This window comes from Phragmites australis, chromosome 10 (genome assembly GCF_958298935.1).
Source record: "Phragmites australis chromosome 10, lpPhrAust1.1, whole genome shotgun sequence".
Taxonomy (NCBI): Eukaryota; Viridiplantae; Streptophyta; class Magnoliopsida; order Poales; family Poaceae; genus Phragmites; species Phragmites australis.
Window position 1 is genome coordinate 32,064,950 of NC_084930.1, and position 17,059 is coordinate 32,082,008.

The 17,059-nt window shown below is 43.1% G+C and overlaps 2 protein-coding genes across 2 annotated transcripts; both read right to left on the reverse strand.

Moving 5' to 3' along the window:
- Positions 1-5,038: 5,038 nt before the first annotated feature.
- Positions 5,039-7,271, reverse strand: LOC133930765 (cytochrome b-c1 complex subunit 8-1, mitochondrial-like). The gene is made up of 2 exons (XM_062377492.1): positions 6,986-7,271; positions 5,039-5,340 (listed from the first exon to the last, which is right to left on the reverse strand). The coding sequence occupies exons 1-2, from the start codon at positions 7,153-7,155 to the stop codon at positions 5,292-5,294; spliced, it is 219 nt and encodes a 72-aa protein (XP_062233476.1). The 5' UTR covers positions 7,156-7,271; the 3' UTR covers positions 5,039-5,291.
- A 1,011-nt stretch (positions 7,272-8,282) lies between these two features.
- On the reverse strand, positions 8,283-12,105 carry LOC133930766 (cystathionine beta-lyase, chloroplastic-like). Its single transcript, XM_062377493.1, has 12 exons — positions 11,774-12,105; positions 11,544-11,656; positions 10,905-10,975; positions 10,728-10,819; positions 10,543-10,630; positions 10,340-10,451; positions 10,125-10,221; positions 9,954-10,035; positions 9,511-9,628; positions 9,269-9,376; positions 9,033-9,135; positions 8,283-8,908 (listed from the first exon to the last, which is right to left on the reverse strand). The coding sequence occupies exons 1-12, from the start codon at positions 12,030-12,032 to the stop codon at positions 8,733-8,735; spliced, it is 1,419 nt and encodes a 472-aa protein (XP_062233477.1). The 5' UTR covers positions 12,033-12,105; the 3' UTR covers positions 8,283-8,732.
- Between the last annotated feature and the right edge of the window lie 4,954 nt (positions 12,106-17,059).

Consider the following 17,059-nt stretch of genomic DNA (forward strand, 5'->3'; position numbering starts at 1 on the left):
ACAGGTGTATGAAGATCCTCATCATCCTTCCAATTATGTATGTCATCTCAAGAAGCCACTATATGGCCTCATGCAAGCACCTCGAGCTTGGCACTCTCGGTTAACCTGTACATTGGAAGAACTTGGTTTCAGATCATCCAAGGCATATTCTTCACTATTTGTGTTGAACCAGGGAAAGGTTATCATGTATATGCTTATCTATGTTGATGAAGTTATCATTGTGAGCTCCACACAACAGGCTACTGATAAACTGATCACAAAGTGGAAGGATGAGTTTGCAATCAAGGATCTTGGTTCACTGGAATATTTTCTGGGTATTGAGGTAAAGCCAGAGAAAAATGGTATTCTGCTCTCTCAGAAAAGGTGTGCAATTGATTTGATTAAAAAAATGCACATATGGACTCTTGTAAGTCAGTCTCAACACCCTATGGTTTCTAGTGAAAATCTGACCAAAGATTAAGGAGTGCCTCTCAAGGAATCTAATCAATTTCAGTATAGAAGCATTGTTGGGGGATTACAACACCTAACTATCACTCGGCCTGACATCTCCTTTGTCGTCAACCGAGTATGTCAGTACTTACAACACCCAACCGATGCGCACTGGGCTACAGTCAAGGGACTACTGAGGTACATTAAAGGGACTCTTGATTTAGGTCTGAAAATTTAGTGTTCAGTTGCAGCAACACTGAATGCTTTTAGTGATGTTGACTGGGCTGGCTGTCCAGATGACCATAGATCGACAAATGGCTTCGTTGTGTTCCTAGGACCTAATCTTGTGTCATGGAGCTCACGCAAACAACAGACAGTGTCATGCTCAAGCACCGAAGCTGAATACAAAGCAATTGCCAATGTGACGGCCGAAATCATTTGGTTGCATTCACTGTTGAAGGAACTCGGAGTTGTGATGTTCAAGGCACCGATTCTATGGTGTGATAATATGGGCACAACATACCTCACCGCTAATCTAGCGTTCCACGCTCGAACTAAGCATATTGAGGTAGATTTTCACTTTGTCCGTGAACAAGTCTCCTGAAGAGCAATGGAGGTTTGGTTTATTTCATCCAAAGATCAGTTAGCTGATATATTTACTAAGGCCCTACCAAGATCTCCTTTCTCTACAAGTTGTCACAATCTCAACATGAAGCGCCCATGTTGTGATTGAGGGAGGCTGTCAAAATATTCAGAACATTCAATCGGGTTCAGTAAGTTTGAACTTTTTCATGCTATTGGCAGTGGCGGCGTCCGAGTTTGATGGCACTTCAGTATTGACTCTGATTCTTCAGTGGAAGCTCTAATGTGTTGATGACCTCAAACCGCATAACACCGGGAATATCTATAAGGAATTAGGCTTAGAATTCGCCGGGTAGTTTGCACCATAGCTGCTCATGTTCATGTATAAATCCTAAGTGATCAGTAAAGAATGAGGATACTGCTTTCTGCATATCGATTGCCAGCTTATTTTTTCACCGCAAGCAACTTTCGGAGTGCCCAGCCAGCCAGCCAGCGCCCGTCGAGCCGCGCGCGCTCAGCGGTCTAATGCCTTTGCCGAATCAATCATGCGCGACCGTGCGACAAAATTGCCCGTCGCGCCCCGTCCCGAACCACATTCTCGAGGTCCTCTCATGCCACCAAAAGCCTCCTAAACCACGCTGAACTCACGCCCTTCTCCTCCACCACTCACCACCCCACGCATGGCGCTCCTCCGCGTCTGGCTCCCCCGCCAACACCTCCTCCCATGCACCTTCTCCTCGCCCTTCCCGCGCCCCCTCCCGAACACATCGTTCCACTGGTGAGTAAGGATGCAAGTGTCGCGGGTCTTGCCGCAACGCCGCTGGGTCGACCTGCACCGCGAGCCCATGTAACACGCCATGTGACCCAGTTTCGCTTACGTGGGCTGAAGCGGCGATCCCGCAGGACCCGACGGTGCCGCAAGCCCGCAAACAGACGGAGGTGGAGGTGAGGGTGATGGCAAGCCTCCAAGGCCTCCAGGCTGCATCGTTCCTCCGCCACCCATCGTCCTCGTCCCCGTCCCCATCGTCTATAGTCCCTCCACCGCCACCTCCCTCGTCGACGTATCCTCCGCAGCTACCCCTCGTCGGTGGCCCCATCTACATGTGCCGACGCCCATGTCGTCGGTGCACCCTCCGACGCTGTGCTCTCCAGCATAGCGCATGGTCACGAGATCCTGAGTTATAAAATTAATATTTTTGGAGGATTTTAGTTTAAATTCTACCCACTCTTTTTGAGTAAATCCAATTAAAATGGCTTACACATGGATTATGGAACACGTACAAAATATTTTAGAATTTTTGGAGCAACACGTACAAAAGTTATGCCTACAGTGTCATAGCTAGCCTATCGTATGCTCTCGGCGGAGCGATAGCGAGTTTGATAGGGAGTCCGTTGGAGCAGGTTTTTTCAACCACTTGGCAAATTATGGCGAGGCAGGTAGCGAGCCCCTTGGAGATGCTCTAACACAGCACTCGGTATTGATCATGCTATGTGTCCAATTAATTTGACAGACTAAAATGAGATTCGAACCAGTATAAAAGCACAAGATTGTATTGCAGTTGGCATATTCTGACTGGTGAAGTTCAAATTTACTAAACTGGTGAAAGAATGAGTTGATCTCTATTGAATTATGAGTAAGCAGATTCTCTCGCTGTGCCAAATTCAGAATGTCTCTGTTCAATGTTTATAGTTATTTTTAGAAGTATCAAACTAGTAGGGATGCTAACATCAACAATGATCAAGTGTTCACAGTTTAAGGTATATTTAGGAAACCTGGCCATAACCTGACAAACCTGCAACTTGGTTGTGAGTTGTGACCAAGGATCCCCTCAAAAAAGATTTTATCAATAGCTTAGAAGGCCTTGATTGCATTTCCTCAAAATAAATACTTCAACAAATTGAGAGGCCCATTCACCGCTATATGTCCAACCAAATTAAAGAACTTTTAAATTTCTCAACCTCACAAAATATCCCTTGCAAACTCAATGACGATTAATACAACTACAGAGCTCCTCATTGTTCTGAAATATGTTAATATTAATTTATATTGATTCTTAAAATCACAAACTTTTGTCCTAACAGGATGTCGTATGATCATCTATTTCTAAGAAAATGAGTCGTAATGATTCATTTGGCCACATTATTGGCCGTCCTGAGCTTTTGCCACTTCAAGGAATAAATCCAGCAGAAGAATGGCGACATCAATACAGAGATGCCGCTGGTTCAGTAAGTTCCTATTTCAGCACCTCTCATCTTTGCTGATGGAAAAACAGTGGCAAGAATTTCACTGATGAGTCCATATATCCAACAGAAAATAACTGGGGTAATTGATTGTGGAGCTGAAAAACCTGAGCCAATGACTCTGAACCATCTAAAAGAAGAACCAAGTCTACATGGAATTCTGGGTCACAATCCAAACCTAAGTAGACTTCGGCAATTTATATAGCCAATTAGATAAATCAAAGATAGTTCGGTTTTAGAAATCAGCAACTGATCTTTGTTGTTTATGGTTGTATCAAAATTATCATAAGAAACAGGAAATAATGTAACCACAGAGTGCCTCTCATCTTTCCACCTTTTATTATTTTCCTTTCATCTGTCACTTTTAACTGATCGCCATTGTCTATGGTTGCCCCAAATTATCACAAGCAACAGGAAAGCATGTACCAACAATGTTCAGATCTACGATCATAAAACATGTTATATACACAATAGTTTTAGACAAGAGAAGCATAACAGATTAAGCCATCTAAGAGCAGTATGCATCAACAGAAAATCGCGCGTCTAAGAAATAGTTACTAAAATTAAGCACTTTTCACGTTCCCTACCTAAAAGGCTAGCTGCCGATGCATACATGTGCGTTCAGGTTGTCAGTATGAAGGCCCATAGCGGGTTGCAACTGAGTCCACGTCTATTTAGAGTCTAACTTGTACATTTTGAGATATGAAGCGACGACAAATTCCAGATTTTACTAAACTTGTTCTAAAAGTTGTTTTATGACACGATCATAGTGTGGTTTTATAAATGAGCACGGCTACAACCATTTGACCCGCCCCCTTTTGCAGTGGGCAGCATCCTCGTTTCGAAAGCAATTGCAGAAAGCTTGTTCGGTTGTTTGTAGCACCCATACCCACACGTGTACCACTCAATATCTAATTGTTGAAATCACTTGGATGAAAACTCATAATTGCATTAGTGGTTTAAACTCATGGTTGTAGTCTACTCAAATGGTTGTATGCAAAGCATTTGCCTTCATAAAATGACTAGCAATTACAGATGTGCAAGGAGTACGGTGGCAACGCTCTAAGATGGGAGCCAAGCCGATGGGGTTCGAGCCCCCTGTCCCGTACCCCTGGTCTCCTAGAAGACCGTACACATGGGGAGTAGGGGAGTACCGTTAAAAAATGACTGGTAATTTTCTTCACTGGTAATTTTCCATTTTCTTCACTGGTAATTTTCTTCATGATGTATGGATGTGTTCGTTCGTCTTTCCCTTCTTTGACACAACGCCGTCACAGTAGAGAACTGACCGTAGGTGAGTTGCTAAGGTGCGGTTGTTGCACCGAGCCCACCAGCATTCGAGCTTGGCTCAGCGCTGGTGTCTCACCGGGGTTTTCCCTTCAAATATTCCTGTCTCTCTCCCACGCCACAATCGTAGTACGAAGTCTCCATTGCTAGCGAAGTTTATGGTTTTGTGAATCTCTTATAACACGCGTGTTCGTATACTTTATAAGTCTAGCGTACGCATAGGAATGTGAGTTGATAAGGCTGATGTAAGTTTACGCGTACGTTCAAATACTGTAGCTGTACTGAGTTGGAAAGGACTCTTTGAAAAACGCCGTCGCAGTAGTTTGATCCAAAGAAGCTGATCTATGGTGGCGACGGCGCCCAGCGAGCACACCAAAACCAATCGCACAAACGGCCGTCCAATGGTGGCACTGATCAACAATTTACGCCATTGCAAAAACATGCAAGTACAGGTGAACCAACTGGCAAACCCAGTGACCAGTTTTTGAAAAAGCACAAGTGAAACAGCCAATTAATTTGCTTTATTTAACAATTACTTCAGCGACAAAACGGCAGCATATGTAGCACGCCTCAAAATAAGTTTGCAAGGCACGCATACTGTATATGCATGAATTTAGGAAATATGGAAATGAGTACAGCTATAACTGATTACAGCTAGAACTGATCCCAAAATGTTAAATCTTTCTTGGACAATTATAGAACATCATGAGAACTTCCAACTGCTGCGGCGATCAGCATGGCGGGCCTCAGGCTTAATATCTGTGGGATAGTTTCTCCTGCTCCTTGTAGTACATTGCATATCTGCATAGCCACATGAAAACAAGTTAGGAATCAAGCAAGTCAAATATTCGATGTGTGTAAGACACTCCTTTAAAGAGGAAGTTGAATTATTTGAAATGTGCAGGTCCCTTAGAAAAAAGTAAAGTCAACTGTTCAAACTGCATTTTGTGAATTATAGTATCATTTATTCAGGCAACCATACATTAAAAAAAGAATAGTTGATTTCCTGCTTTGTGCATTCGACAATGAAGTGTTCCCCTTTCCAATTTCCACATACTGAATGGAAAATTTTGCTGCCAGCATTACTATCAGAATTGTTGTGAGCCCAATTCTAATGGGGATCAGTGGAGACCCAAGTTCACTATCCAAACTGAGTACTGAATCTCAGTATCATGGAAAAAATAAGGCCATAAACCATGCAAAACATAGAGATTTGCAAAAGCAGTAAAGCACTATGAGACTTCCTCCTATATTAAATTGAATCTAGTCAACTGCTTTCCCTTTGCTTGATTGGAGAGGCTTCGGACTAATCCAAACAGAATGCCAAAAGCGAAAAAATGTAAGATCCATCTGTGCAAAAGGTTATAACTACTTAAATGAGCTTTCAGGGCTTGTCTAGATTCGTGCTCACTGCCCACTAACTTAAAAGTTATATGAACATCAAGAATGCTTAAAATTAAATCTGTGAAAATTCAGACCTCAAAGGACATTAAGTTTGAACACATGTATGAGAGGCTGAACTAGTTTGCAAACTTCAAGCTACAAGATCATAAATCATGGAGGCTCTCAAGATAAATCGGCTTCTGTTGCAAACATGGAAATCTGTGAAAGTTCAGACCTCGAGGGATATTAAGTTAATTCGATCATCATACAAAAAGGCTCAACTAGTTCGGAAATTTCAAGGTACAAGATAACAGAGACTATAAAAAAAAAACCTGTGATGACTAATCCAGAAAACCTAACATCCTCCTGAAGGCCTTAAGCATTCAGCTTGGCAATATCAATGAAATGCAGTACCATTCCAAATGCCATTAGATTTTCCAGTGCATATCATTAAAATTTGAACTACATTAACAAAATAACCCATTAAAGGACCGTATCCTCACCTCACCTCGAAACAAGACAAAACAATTGATGAAATGATCAAAACAGTGTCACGGTAAAGATAGAACCATTCTACGTACATCTAACAGTAAGAAAAAACCGTATGAAATCGACTGGGTCTATATTTCCCTGGGCATTTCAGTTCCAATTTTGGCAATCCAATTTAGCCGCAGAGCTCATCCGGCCAATGCGGTACATAGGATAGGACAGATGGTTGAGAACACAACACAATCTGACTGTTCGACACCCTACTCATGGTTTTCAAGGAGACCATACAACGCTAACAGCGATGACAGAAACACACCAAATCCGCATAATAGCTACACAACTGGATACGCATAATAGCTGAACAACTTGGGTCAAAGCATAGGAACCAGCCCGCCGCCTCAAACAATCCTACAACCTTCCCACGCGGGCGGATAAAGTAACAAACGCGGAATCGACCGAACCCTAGAGGGATCACGCGGCCAGCCGAACCCGCGCCCGATCTGATCAGATCTGCGTGACGCGGGAAAGGCCGTCGAGCCGCGAGGGGGGAGCGAGAGCGGGAGCAGGGGCTTACTCGTAGGTTCCGATGACGGGGGTGAGGAGGAGCGTGGCGGAGATCCAGTTCTCGGTGACCTTGTGATGAATCTTGGTGGTGATGTCCTTCCACAGCCCCGGCATCACCTTCTGCTGGAACGGCGACAGCGCGTACACCACCGCCTTCATCCGCACCGGCGTCTTCCCCATCCTTCCCCCCGCGTCGCAGACCCGCCCGCTCGCCTTCCTCTCCGGGATGCTCCGAGTCTCCGATCGCCTCGCGCCGATGGGTGGGTGGCTTCTGGATGGTTCGTTCGCCGGACAGCCAAGGAAGGGTAGGGTATATACGTCAGAGGTGAGGATGGGCCGCGCGGGCTTTATGGGCCAAATGGAGACAGCTGTATTTTTGTGGGCCCAGCCCGATGTGAAGAGAGTGGGTGTTCCGATATTAGGCTATCTCCAGCAGCTTCGTTTTCTAATGATACAGTGCCCCATAAAACACTGTGCCATTTGAATTTTTTGATTAGGTGGCTGAAAAAGCTCTCCAGCAAGGTACGGTATGAAGGGTTATAGTGTTGGGGAGAGAGAAGCTGGTACTCCAAATTTGCTACTATACTGTAGCATCTGTAACACTATTTATAGAGCTTGACTATGGATTTGGAGGGAGAAGAAAAATAATAGAAGGTAGAAAATAGGGTGACTGCTGGAGATAGAAAAAAATAAAGAGTACTGCAATAGTGTTAGAGGGTGAATTTTTAAAATATCTGTTAGAGATGATCTTACTGCATCAAAAAAAGTCCATCTACTCCCTCAGGTTTCATTGTGCGGCCACGCCCTAGTTATTGTATCAAGTTATCAAATTTATAATAATTCCGGATTAGGGATGGGCATGTAGCACATTCCGGATTAGGGATGAGCGTGTAGCACCAATAGATATCTATGGATTCACGCTATTATAACTCTTAATTAACTAATCAATTATTTTAATCTAGTTAAAATAACTAGTTATTTGATTGAGTTGAACTAAAATAAATCCACATATCACTTCATGCCTATCCATATTCCAGATTTGAGCTTGGAATGGAATTGTTCGGTACCACAGCATTCCGGTTTTTATTTATTTATAATAATTTTGTATAATATAATATAAAAAGAGAAGAAGAATAAAATAAAAATGATAAAGAGATTAGCAAGGGCCTTTGTTAGACTAACCAGCCCAAAAACCATGCCATACACCACGTTCCAGGCTGGAGTCGAACCCGAACCAAGAAAACAGTCCAGATTCGGTTGTGTATATCCAAGATCAAACATATACACACAATTATGTTATAGATGAATAATCATAACAATATCACATTATTATCACAACTTATCCGAGTTTACATAAAGGACTTTAGAGGTCAAACATAAAATTGCAACCGAAAATCTAAGATAAATCCTCAGTTACTCCTCGGGAGATCCCACAGGCAATTGACTAGAAACACGCAATCCTAGAACGCACAATTGGATGCTCGCGGCACCACCGTGTGCCGCCAACCATGCCGGTCTAGAGATGGACAGTCCAATAGGCCCGACCGAAAAGGGAAGAGAACGTTAGAGCGATTCCCTGGTGTAGTACGAGAAAATGTAGTGTATGATTCTAATGCCAGTGCAATTTGCTAAACGCAACGTTCCCGATATTATTACGGCTGCAGTTCACCAATGAATTGCCAAGACATATCACATCTACTGATCTACTACTCTGATTTCTGAACCGGAGCTCAGAAGGCAGCGGGGTCGTGCCGCCTCTACGCCGGGCCGGACCTGAGCGCACGGTCCAGATCGTCGATGAGGTCCTCGACGTCCTCGATGCCAACAGATATCCGGACGAGGTCGTCGGTCAGGCCGCGGACCTCGCGGACAGAGGCGGGGATGGCCGCGTGGGACATGAAGCACGGCAAGCTGATCAGCGACTTCACGCTCCCTGCATTTGGGAGTAAGATTGTGTGAGTAGGAGTAGATGATATTACCAAGGATGTCAAAGCAGCGTATGGAGAAGATGATCGAAGCAAGCATTTTTAATCGATCAGATTCATCTGAATACTCACCGAAGCTAACTGTTACATTGAAGTACTTGGTGGTCTCCACGACATGCTTTGATAGAGCCACTGAACCGGTTAGGAAACTGAGAACAGAGCCCGCTCCCTTCGCCTGAAGATAATTACAGGGAGAAAAAACGTGACAACCATAACTTCTCAGGGCTATCCTGACGGTCCAGTTATAAACGCGTGATCACTTAAGCTACTTGATGCGAGTGCAAGGCAGCGTGAAAAGCAAATAATACCTGGGCATAGTGTAAAGACCGTCCAGGATGATCAGGAAGTCCCGCGTAGTTCACTTGCTTGACCCTTGGATGAGAAGCTAGGAATTCAGCGATCTTCTGAGCATTAGCCTACCAACAATAAACTAATCATCAGCCTCTTCAGAAGTTGAAATGACTACAAGTAATGGAAGGAATGCGATGGATTGAGTCAACATATACGATAACATACAAGGTATGTTGTTATATGAAGAAAATAGTTTCACCTGTTGTGTCTCCACCCTCAAAGCCATGGTTTTGATCCCTCTCAAACAAAGCCAGCAATCAAAAGGTGCCAAACCTGATCCTTCAGCGTTTTGTAGGAATGCTATCTCTTTAGCCAAGCTGTTAGCAACGGAAATAAGTATCATGACAGCAGTTCACAACTGTTCCAATAGCAGAGAAACATCTATGAAATTTGAAGAGGACTAAAACACCGTGCAATAAAAAGTAGGGAAATAATACATTTGTGTCAAAACATTTAATTCACAAACATTCACATAACACAACATTAAACAGGAAAATGTAATATAGAGATAATTTGAAGAAAACTAATGTAGTGAGTAGTGTTTACAACGACGGAGGAACATGTAACCAAATGTGGAGCATCATTAGTATTGCAATGCCTACAATATGACCAGAAGTGGCAAGGGAGGAACAGAGAACAAACCTTTCACCCTTCACTGCAAGAATTCCACCCATAAGATCACTATGTCCAGCTATAAATTTGGTGGCTGAGTGCATCACAATATCTGCATACAGGACAATAGATTGTTGTGAACTGTGAGACTAAATGACAGAATGATGTGGTTTCTGGTAAATTAAACATATCATTACATACCTGCTCCAAGTTCTATAGGACGGGAGAGCACTGGAGACATGATGCTGTTGTCTACCAAAACAAGAGCCCCATGAGAATGAGCTATCTCTGCGATTTTCTGTCAAGCAAACAAAACAGTGGATGGAATATCAATTTGACCTAAGAGAAAATTTCTTGATAAATCAAAAACCCATATATTCTTAATGACCACTGCATCCATAGATCAAAAGTCTTACCTTTATATCAGTAATTTGTTGACGAGGATTTGTGGGACTTTCAAGCCAAACTAGTTTAGTCAAGGGCCCAATTGCAGATGTCACATCACTAATTTTAGTTGTGTCCACTCGTCTACAGTATCGGGATACATATACCATTTGTAAGTGAGCAGTAAAAGAACAAAAGAAATCATTTTCATAGAGATAATGGAAATCAAACTAACTTTACTACTATTCCATTTCTTGGCACAACTTGTGAGAGCAGACGATCAGAGCCACCATATATGTCCTCTCCGGCAATTATTTCTTGCCCTGAAATCGTAAGTTTGACAAAATAATTTGTAGGCATTTATGAGACTCAATGTCAAGCATAAGAAATGGGATGCACAAAAAAATGTCAAGTGCTTACCAGCCTTAAGGAGGTGAGTTACAGAAGCAAGCGCTGCCATCCCACTGGTGAAGCAGAATGCTTGATCCGCCTTTTCAAGCTTAGCCATAAGGCTGAATATGTGCTCAAATTCATCAATACTACTAAATAATGCATTTGTTTACACTAAACAGAGTAAATAAAAAGCATTATACTAACCTCTGGAGAACGTCACGAGTAGGGTTACCGCTTCTAGTATAATCATAAGGTCCATAATCTGTTGCTGAAGGCTGGAAAAATAACTTTTGGCAGTAAGCCACAACTGTACATAGTCGTTTCTCCATATAAAAACAGAGGAAAATGCAAGTAGTTGTTGAATAATTATTACACAGTGATGTCTCAATGATGACCAACCAATTGACATATAATTACAGAATTAAGATAAAGAAATCATTTGACTATTACAACTAGGCCTAGGGAACCTGAACCGAATGCCAGGCACTATACTACAATTTCAAATCCCATGATACTTGAACTTGATGTACAACATTCACACACAGCAATGGTTAGGCTCACAGAATTCTTCAGCAATCAATGACAACAGGGTTTGTGTCCTAATATTTGTAATTTTTGAGTAATTCCACCAAGCCTATTGTTCCCACATGTACCTGAACATTGATTCGTGTTCGAACCAATAAAAATCCAAACTGAAATCCTAATATTCACTCTCGATTACAGCTGGCACCAGCATCTACTACGAAACATCATCAGATGTAGGATGAAACAAACAATGTGCTTCCAAACAGCAATCAAAATGCATTGACAAACACTGATGCTTGCAGTTTCAACCCTATTTACCTGCTTGAACGTGGCTGTCTGGTACAGCGGCGTGCTCATCGACCCATAAATGTCGAACGAATTCTCAAAACTCGTGAGAATCGTCGCCACGCTCGGCTCCTTCATCACCAAATCTACACTCCAAAACACAAAAATATCACTGACAAATCATAATTCCACCAAAACCACCGCAACCCCCCCCCCCCCACTTCAGATTACTTAAAAAAACATTCAGAACCCCAGAAACCCACCAGAATCCGAGGATATGACGGTGGACTCCAGGGCCTCCAAGGATACCGCGGAAGCGCTGAGGTCCCGATCGGAGTCGCCGGAGGCGCCGGCGATTGCCGCCGGCGGCCCCCCCGCCATGCGGCGTGGGAGCGCGAGGCGGGGGGAGGGGATGCGGAGGGTTTGGGCGGAGGCGGCTGCCGGGTACGGGGACGGAAGCGAGGGGGATGGAGCGGAGTGGAGGAGGAACAGGCGGCCGAGAGCGGCGGCGGCGGCGGCCATTGGCGATGAAGGGGGAATGGAAAGCGGGAGTTGGTTGGCCCTTGGGGGTGGCTAGTGCCTACGTGGTACAGCGACAGCGACGTGTGTATATATGGGGATGGATCAGAGGGACTGGCAGCTGGGGCCGTGAACGCATTTGCCAGCGTGTGGTTAGGGTTGAAAACGGACGGGAACGGTCGGGAAAACCCTGTAACCGTTTTCACTTTCACATTTTATCTCGAAAACGGAATCGAAAACGGGAAAGTCGGAAACGGGAACGAACTCGGAAATATCGGGATATCGGAAACGAATTAAACCGAACGGAAACACGTCGGTATCGGTCGGGAACCGGTAATTCAAACCGGACATAACCGATCAATTTTCATACACTAAATGTTTGAATACTGTCACACTAGTACACCACATTCAACCATATTCGTTCACATGATGACATATGAGTCACAAATAAAAAATTCACACACCAACACAATATAGTCACAATAATAACCTAATAGGAATATAGGATAGCGAAAGTGCAAAATACATAGACAAATATTCTTCCACGTAGCCGACAGCTCATCACTCATCAGCATCATTCATCATATCTGGATCACTTTCTGTTTCTTCTTTCTCCTCATTCTCATTCTCCTACATTTCAAACACGCAGAACATGAGAATGAGCAGCACTAAAATTGAAGCAACATTATTAGCCATAGAGTAGACATAACCTCAAGATCACTAAAATTGAAGCAATGATATTGCATATTTTATGGAACATACCTCAATCAACATTTTATTAGTCATGGCAGTAGACATAACCTCAAGATCACTCACAATTGAAGCAACATTGTTAGAATCTAAAAATTCAAAGCGAAAGACAAAGCCAATAAACAGTTACATTAGTAAATGAAAAAAAATCAATCCTTGCACAATTGTAACTAAATAAAGTATCACCTTTTCTTGCGGTTTTTACCCAATCTTTAGTGCAAATCAAAGCTTCTACCATCTCTGGATCAAGACGACTACGGTAAGGATCAATGACATGACCACCAGCACTAAAAGCAGACTCAGATGCAACCGTTGATACTTGTATGGCCATCACATCACGAACAATTTGTGAAAGAATAGGGTACTCTTCTCTCTTATTCTTCCACCATGCTAAAATATCAAATTCACCACTGATCTTCAAAAGTGGATCTGACATGTATTTCTCCAACTCATTTGACTTGTACATATCAGGTTCACTTGTATCATATAAGAAGCTTTCTAGTTCATCATCTACATTTTCCATTAACACATCACCTGTGTTACAAGTTTCATGTGCTTTACTCTTTGTTGTTGAAGATGAAGGTGCAGAAGTAACATAAGATTGATACAATTTCTTTATCACACTAACAATCTCATCAAGTTCAACTTGATACATATCACCATAGAACTTCTTCATATAGAATTCTATTAACTTTTTCTTGTACCTAGGATCAAGGAAGCATGCCACAGCAAGAGCAATGTTGGATTTCTTCCAATATTTCTCAAACTTTGTACTCATAGCAGTTGCCATTTCACTAATAGTATTGTCCTCATGAACACACCATTCAGCAAGCAAAACCTTAATCTCACAAAAACCTCTATAAAACAAGTTTGCAGTTGGATATGCAGTACCAGAGAGAATGTTAGTAAGATCATAGAATTTCTTCAAGCATTGAAAAAGTTGTAGTGCCTTGTTCCATTCAGCAGGAGATGGAGATATTTTCTCATACTTACGGCGATTTGAAGACTTAAGCCTCACAAAAGCAGCCTTGTAGTACAGAGCATCCCTCAGCATCAGATAGGTTGAATTCCACCTTGTTGAAACATCAAGTGAGAGACCTTTCGATGTGTCCAATCCAGACTCAGTAGCACACTTCATAAGCTCCTCCCACTGCAATGGAGAGCTTTTCACAGCTAGCACAAGTGCTTTCACTTTGTCAATTGTTCCTGAAATTACTTTCAATCCATCTCTAGCAACCAGATTAAGTATATGACAGGCACATCTCACATGAAAAAATAGACCTTCACAAACTAAAGAAGCATGAACATTCACATTGAGATCGGAAATTATATCATTGACTGCTACTTCATTTGCACTAGCATTATCCAAAGTCAAAGCAAACAATTTCTTCTCAATGTACCATCTGACCATAACTTCAGTGAAGGTCTCTGACAACCTTTCACCAGTATGCCGTCCTTCCACATGAAAGAAACCAATAATTCTCTTCTGAATATGCCAATCTTCATCTATCCAATGAATGGTGACACACATATATGATTTATTCTGACATGATGTCCACATATCCATGGTTGCACTAAATCGACAATGGACAGTTTTAAAGTATGCATACAACTTCTCCTTTTCTTTCAAATATATATCCATTATTTCTTTTCTAATAGTGACACGAGACTTGATTGGAAAGCTTGGGCGCAGGGACTTAATGAAATCAACAAGATATTCATGCTCAACTATATTGAAAGGGTACTCATGCATAGTTATTGCTAAGTAAAATTTGTTTACGCTAGCTTCTTGATCATACCTGTAAGTCTGAACATGAGTAATGTCACTTCCATGATCTTTACCAACTTTGAGCTGTTGTTGTCCTTTTACAATACTATGTGCTGACTTTAGATGGTTCTTAAATCCAGTGGTTCCATGGTTGCTCTCAGCTCTATATTTGATCTTGCAATTTGGAAAATTGCAATACCCCCACAACTGCTCAAACTTCTGCCCGTTCACCACTACTATCTCTTTTTTCTTGGTAAAGTACTGCCAGACTTCAGATGTGCACTTCTTTTGTCTCTTTACAGTAAGCTGAGGTTGCTCTTCCTCTTGCTCATCAATACAAACAACATCTGGAGTTGCAACTACATCACCAGTGCCACTGCCAATAGTTCTATGTGCATCTTCACTTGGCACAGAACCCCTCTCACTTTCAGATGCTGCAGGAGTTGAGCTAGCTGTAACACTCACATTTGCAGGCCTCTTACATCCTGCAATATATTATAGATCAAACAAAGACAAATATCCATGAGTTATACTTTGCCAAGTGATGAATTGATTTAAAGCATTGTCATATCTGTAATTCAAAGTCAGCACATAGTATTTCTTCAAAATGGACTATGGATCACATTTAGAAATGGACTATGGATTTCTTCAAAAACCCTTATAACAATTGTGATAATTCCCTTGTCCATTCTGACATAGTATTTTTCAATGAAAATTCAAAGGTAAATATACACTATAGAGTATAGATACCTTCTGAAACGTCCATTCTGAAGGAAGACGGCGTGCTGAGTGCTGTTCAGAATGCGGCGTGCTGACTACTGAGTGTCGCCGTGTCGGGACAGTCGGAGGCCCGGGCGAACCACTGCTCCGAGCGTTGGCCGCTGGCTGGGGATGGCGCTGCCGGCCAGGAGACGGGGCGATGGCCGGCGCAGCCTGGAGACAAGGCGACAGCCGACGGGCGGTGGCGCGGCGCAGCTTGGGGACGGGAGACAGCCGACGGGCGGCGGCGCGGCGCAGATGTGGACGGCGGCCGGCACAGGCTGGGGACGGGGCGACGGACGGCGCAGCTGCGCAGGCTGGGGAGGGCGACGGCCGGCGCAGCCTGGAGACAGGGCGACGGCCGACGGGCGGCGGCGCGGCGCAGCCTGGGGACGGGAGACAGGCGAGTAGGCGACGCAGCTGTGGACGGCGGCCGGCGCAGGCTGGAGTGTGCGGGGCGACGGGCGGCGCAGCTGCGCAGGCTGGGGACGGGCGGCGCAGCTGCGCAGGCTGGAGTGTGCGGGGCGACGACCGACGCTGCTGGGGAGTGGGGATCGCCGCCTTCGCCGGATCTAGCCCTAGCCGGAACTGCAGAGCCGGTCCAGCCGCCAGCCGAAGTGCGCCCGCCGCCCTGTGGTCTCTGGTCTGTGGACAGTGGACATGGTGTGGCTGTGTGAGACTGGGCTGTGGGCTGGGCTGGGCTAAAATTAAAAACGGGATTTTGGCGGAAAAATCCCGAATAAATACGGTATTTCGGAAATACGGTCGGGATAACAGATATACCGTTTTCGATCCCGTTTTCGCATGCACTTTCCCGTTTTCGAACCGTTTTCGCATAATTCCGAAAATACGAAATCGGTCGGGTTAAAAGTAGAAAACGGGACGGGACGGGACGGGATTTTTCCCGCCCGTTTTCAACCCTACGTGTGGTTATGAAAGCAAATTTTATTGGAGATATATTATTGTTAGATTTTATGTACGTTTACTCATTATGTAATTTAAGGTTGTTTGATAGAGCTCTTCTTAATTTAAATTTTTTACGGGGAGTAATTATCTCGAGGAAGTGATTTTGTGGCTGAAAGTAATTCTCTAAAATAAAATATATGGATAAAGTGAATCAGGGGAAGTTGTTTTTTTCAGCTCCTCAACTTTTAGTTCATTTTAGAAAATCACTCTCACGTATTACACTCAGGGAACTAAAAGCTAAAAACTGCTATTTGGCATAGCTCCTCCTGATTCCAGCCAGAAAGCTGCTCTGAAAGCTCTGCTAAACTGACCTTAATAATTAAATTGAAGATAAGAGAGAAAAAATGGACATGTATCATCATAATGAAGATATTTTTTCGTAGAATATAGTCCTACAAAATTTGTTTTATATGGTTATTGTTAAATTTCAATAGAACTAGAATTCCTATCAGTTTAATTACATATTAGAATAAAATAGAGAATTCTCTATCATATGTTATGTCTTATTCTTGTTTATTACTCTAAGTTGTTCGAGCTATGTTGCAGAGATCATAACCGTCGGTAACTTTGTTCAACAGTTACTAGAAACTGTCGAATTGAAATGCATATGGATTCAATGCACTATTCAACGTATCTAGAAACCGTCGAATAGAAATGCATATGGAGTCAATGAACTATTCAACGTATCACGAGAAACTAGGATGGTAACAACACCGATACAACTTAATTCATGTCCTGAGTCAAATCAGGAAGGATCGTGGTAGGATCACATCCTTAATCGTATATA

Excerpts from the sequence above, each read along its gene's own strand:
- LOC133930766 (XM_062377493.1), bottom strand. The coding sequence starts at position 12,032 with ATGGCCGCCGCCGCCGCCGCTCTCGGCCGCCTGTTCCTCCTCCACTCC. Across the intron at positions 10,976-11,543 it reads AGACAGCCACGTTCAAGCAG|CCTTCAGCAACAGATTATGG; the intron begins GTAAATAGGGTT and ends TTATTTTTCCAG. Across the intron at positions 9,377-9,510 it reads TGAGGGTGGAGACACAACAG|GCTAATGCTCAGAAGATCGC; the intron begins GTGAAACTATTT and ends TATTGTTGGTAG.
- LOC133930765 (XM_062377492.1), bottom strand. The coding sequence starts at position 7,155 with ATGGGGAAGACGCCGGTGCGGATGAAGGCGGTGGTGTACGCGCTGTCG. Across the intron at positions 5,341-6,985 it reads CCCGTCATCGGAACCTACGA|ATATGCAATGTACTACAAGG; the intron begins GTAAGCCCCTGC and ends GTGGCTATGCAG.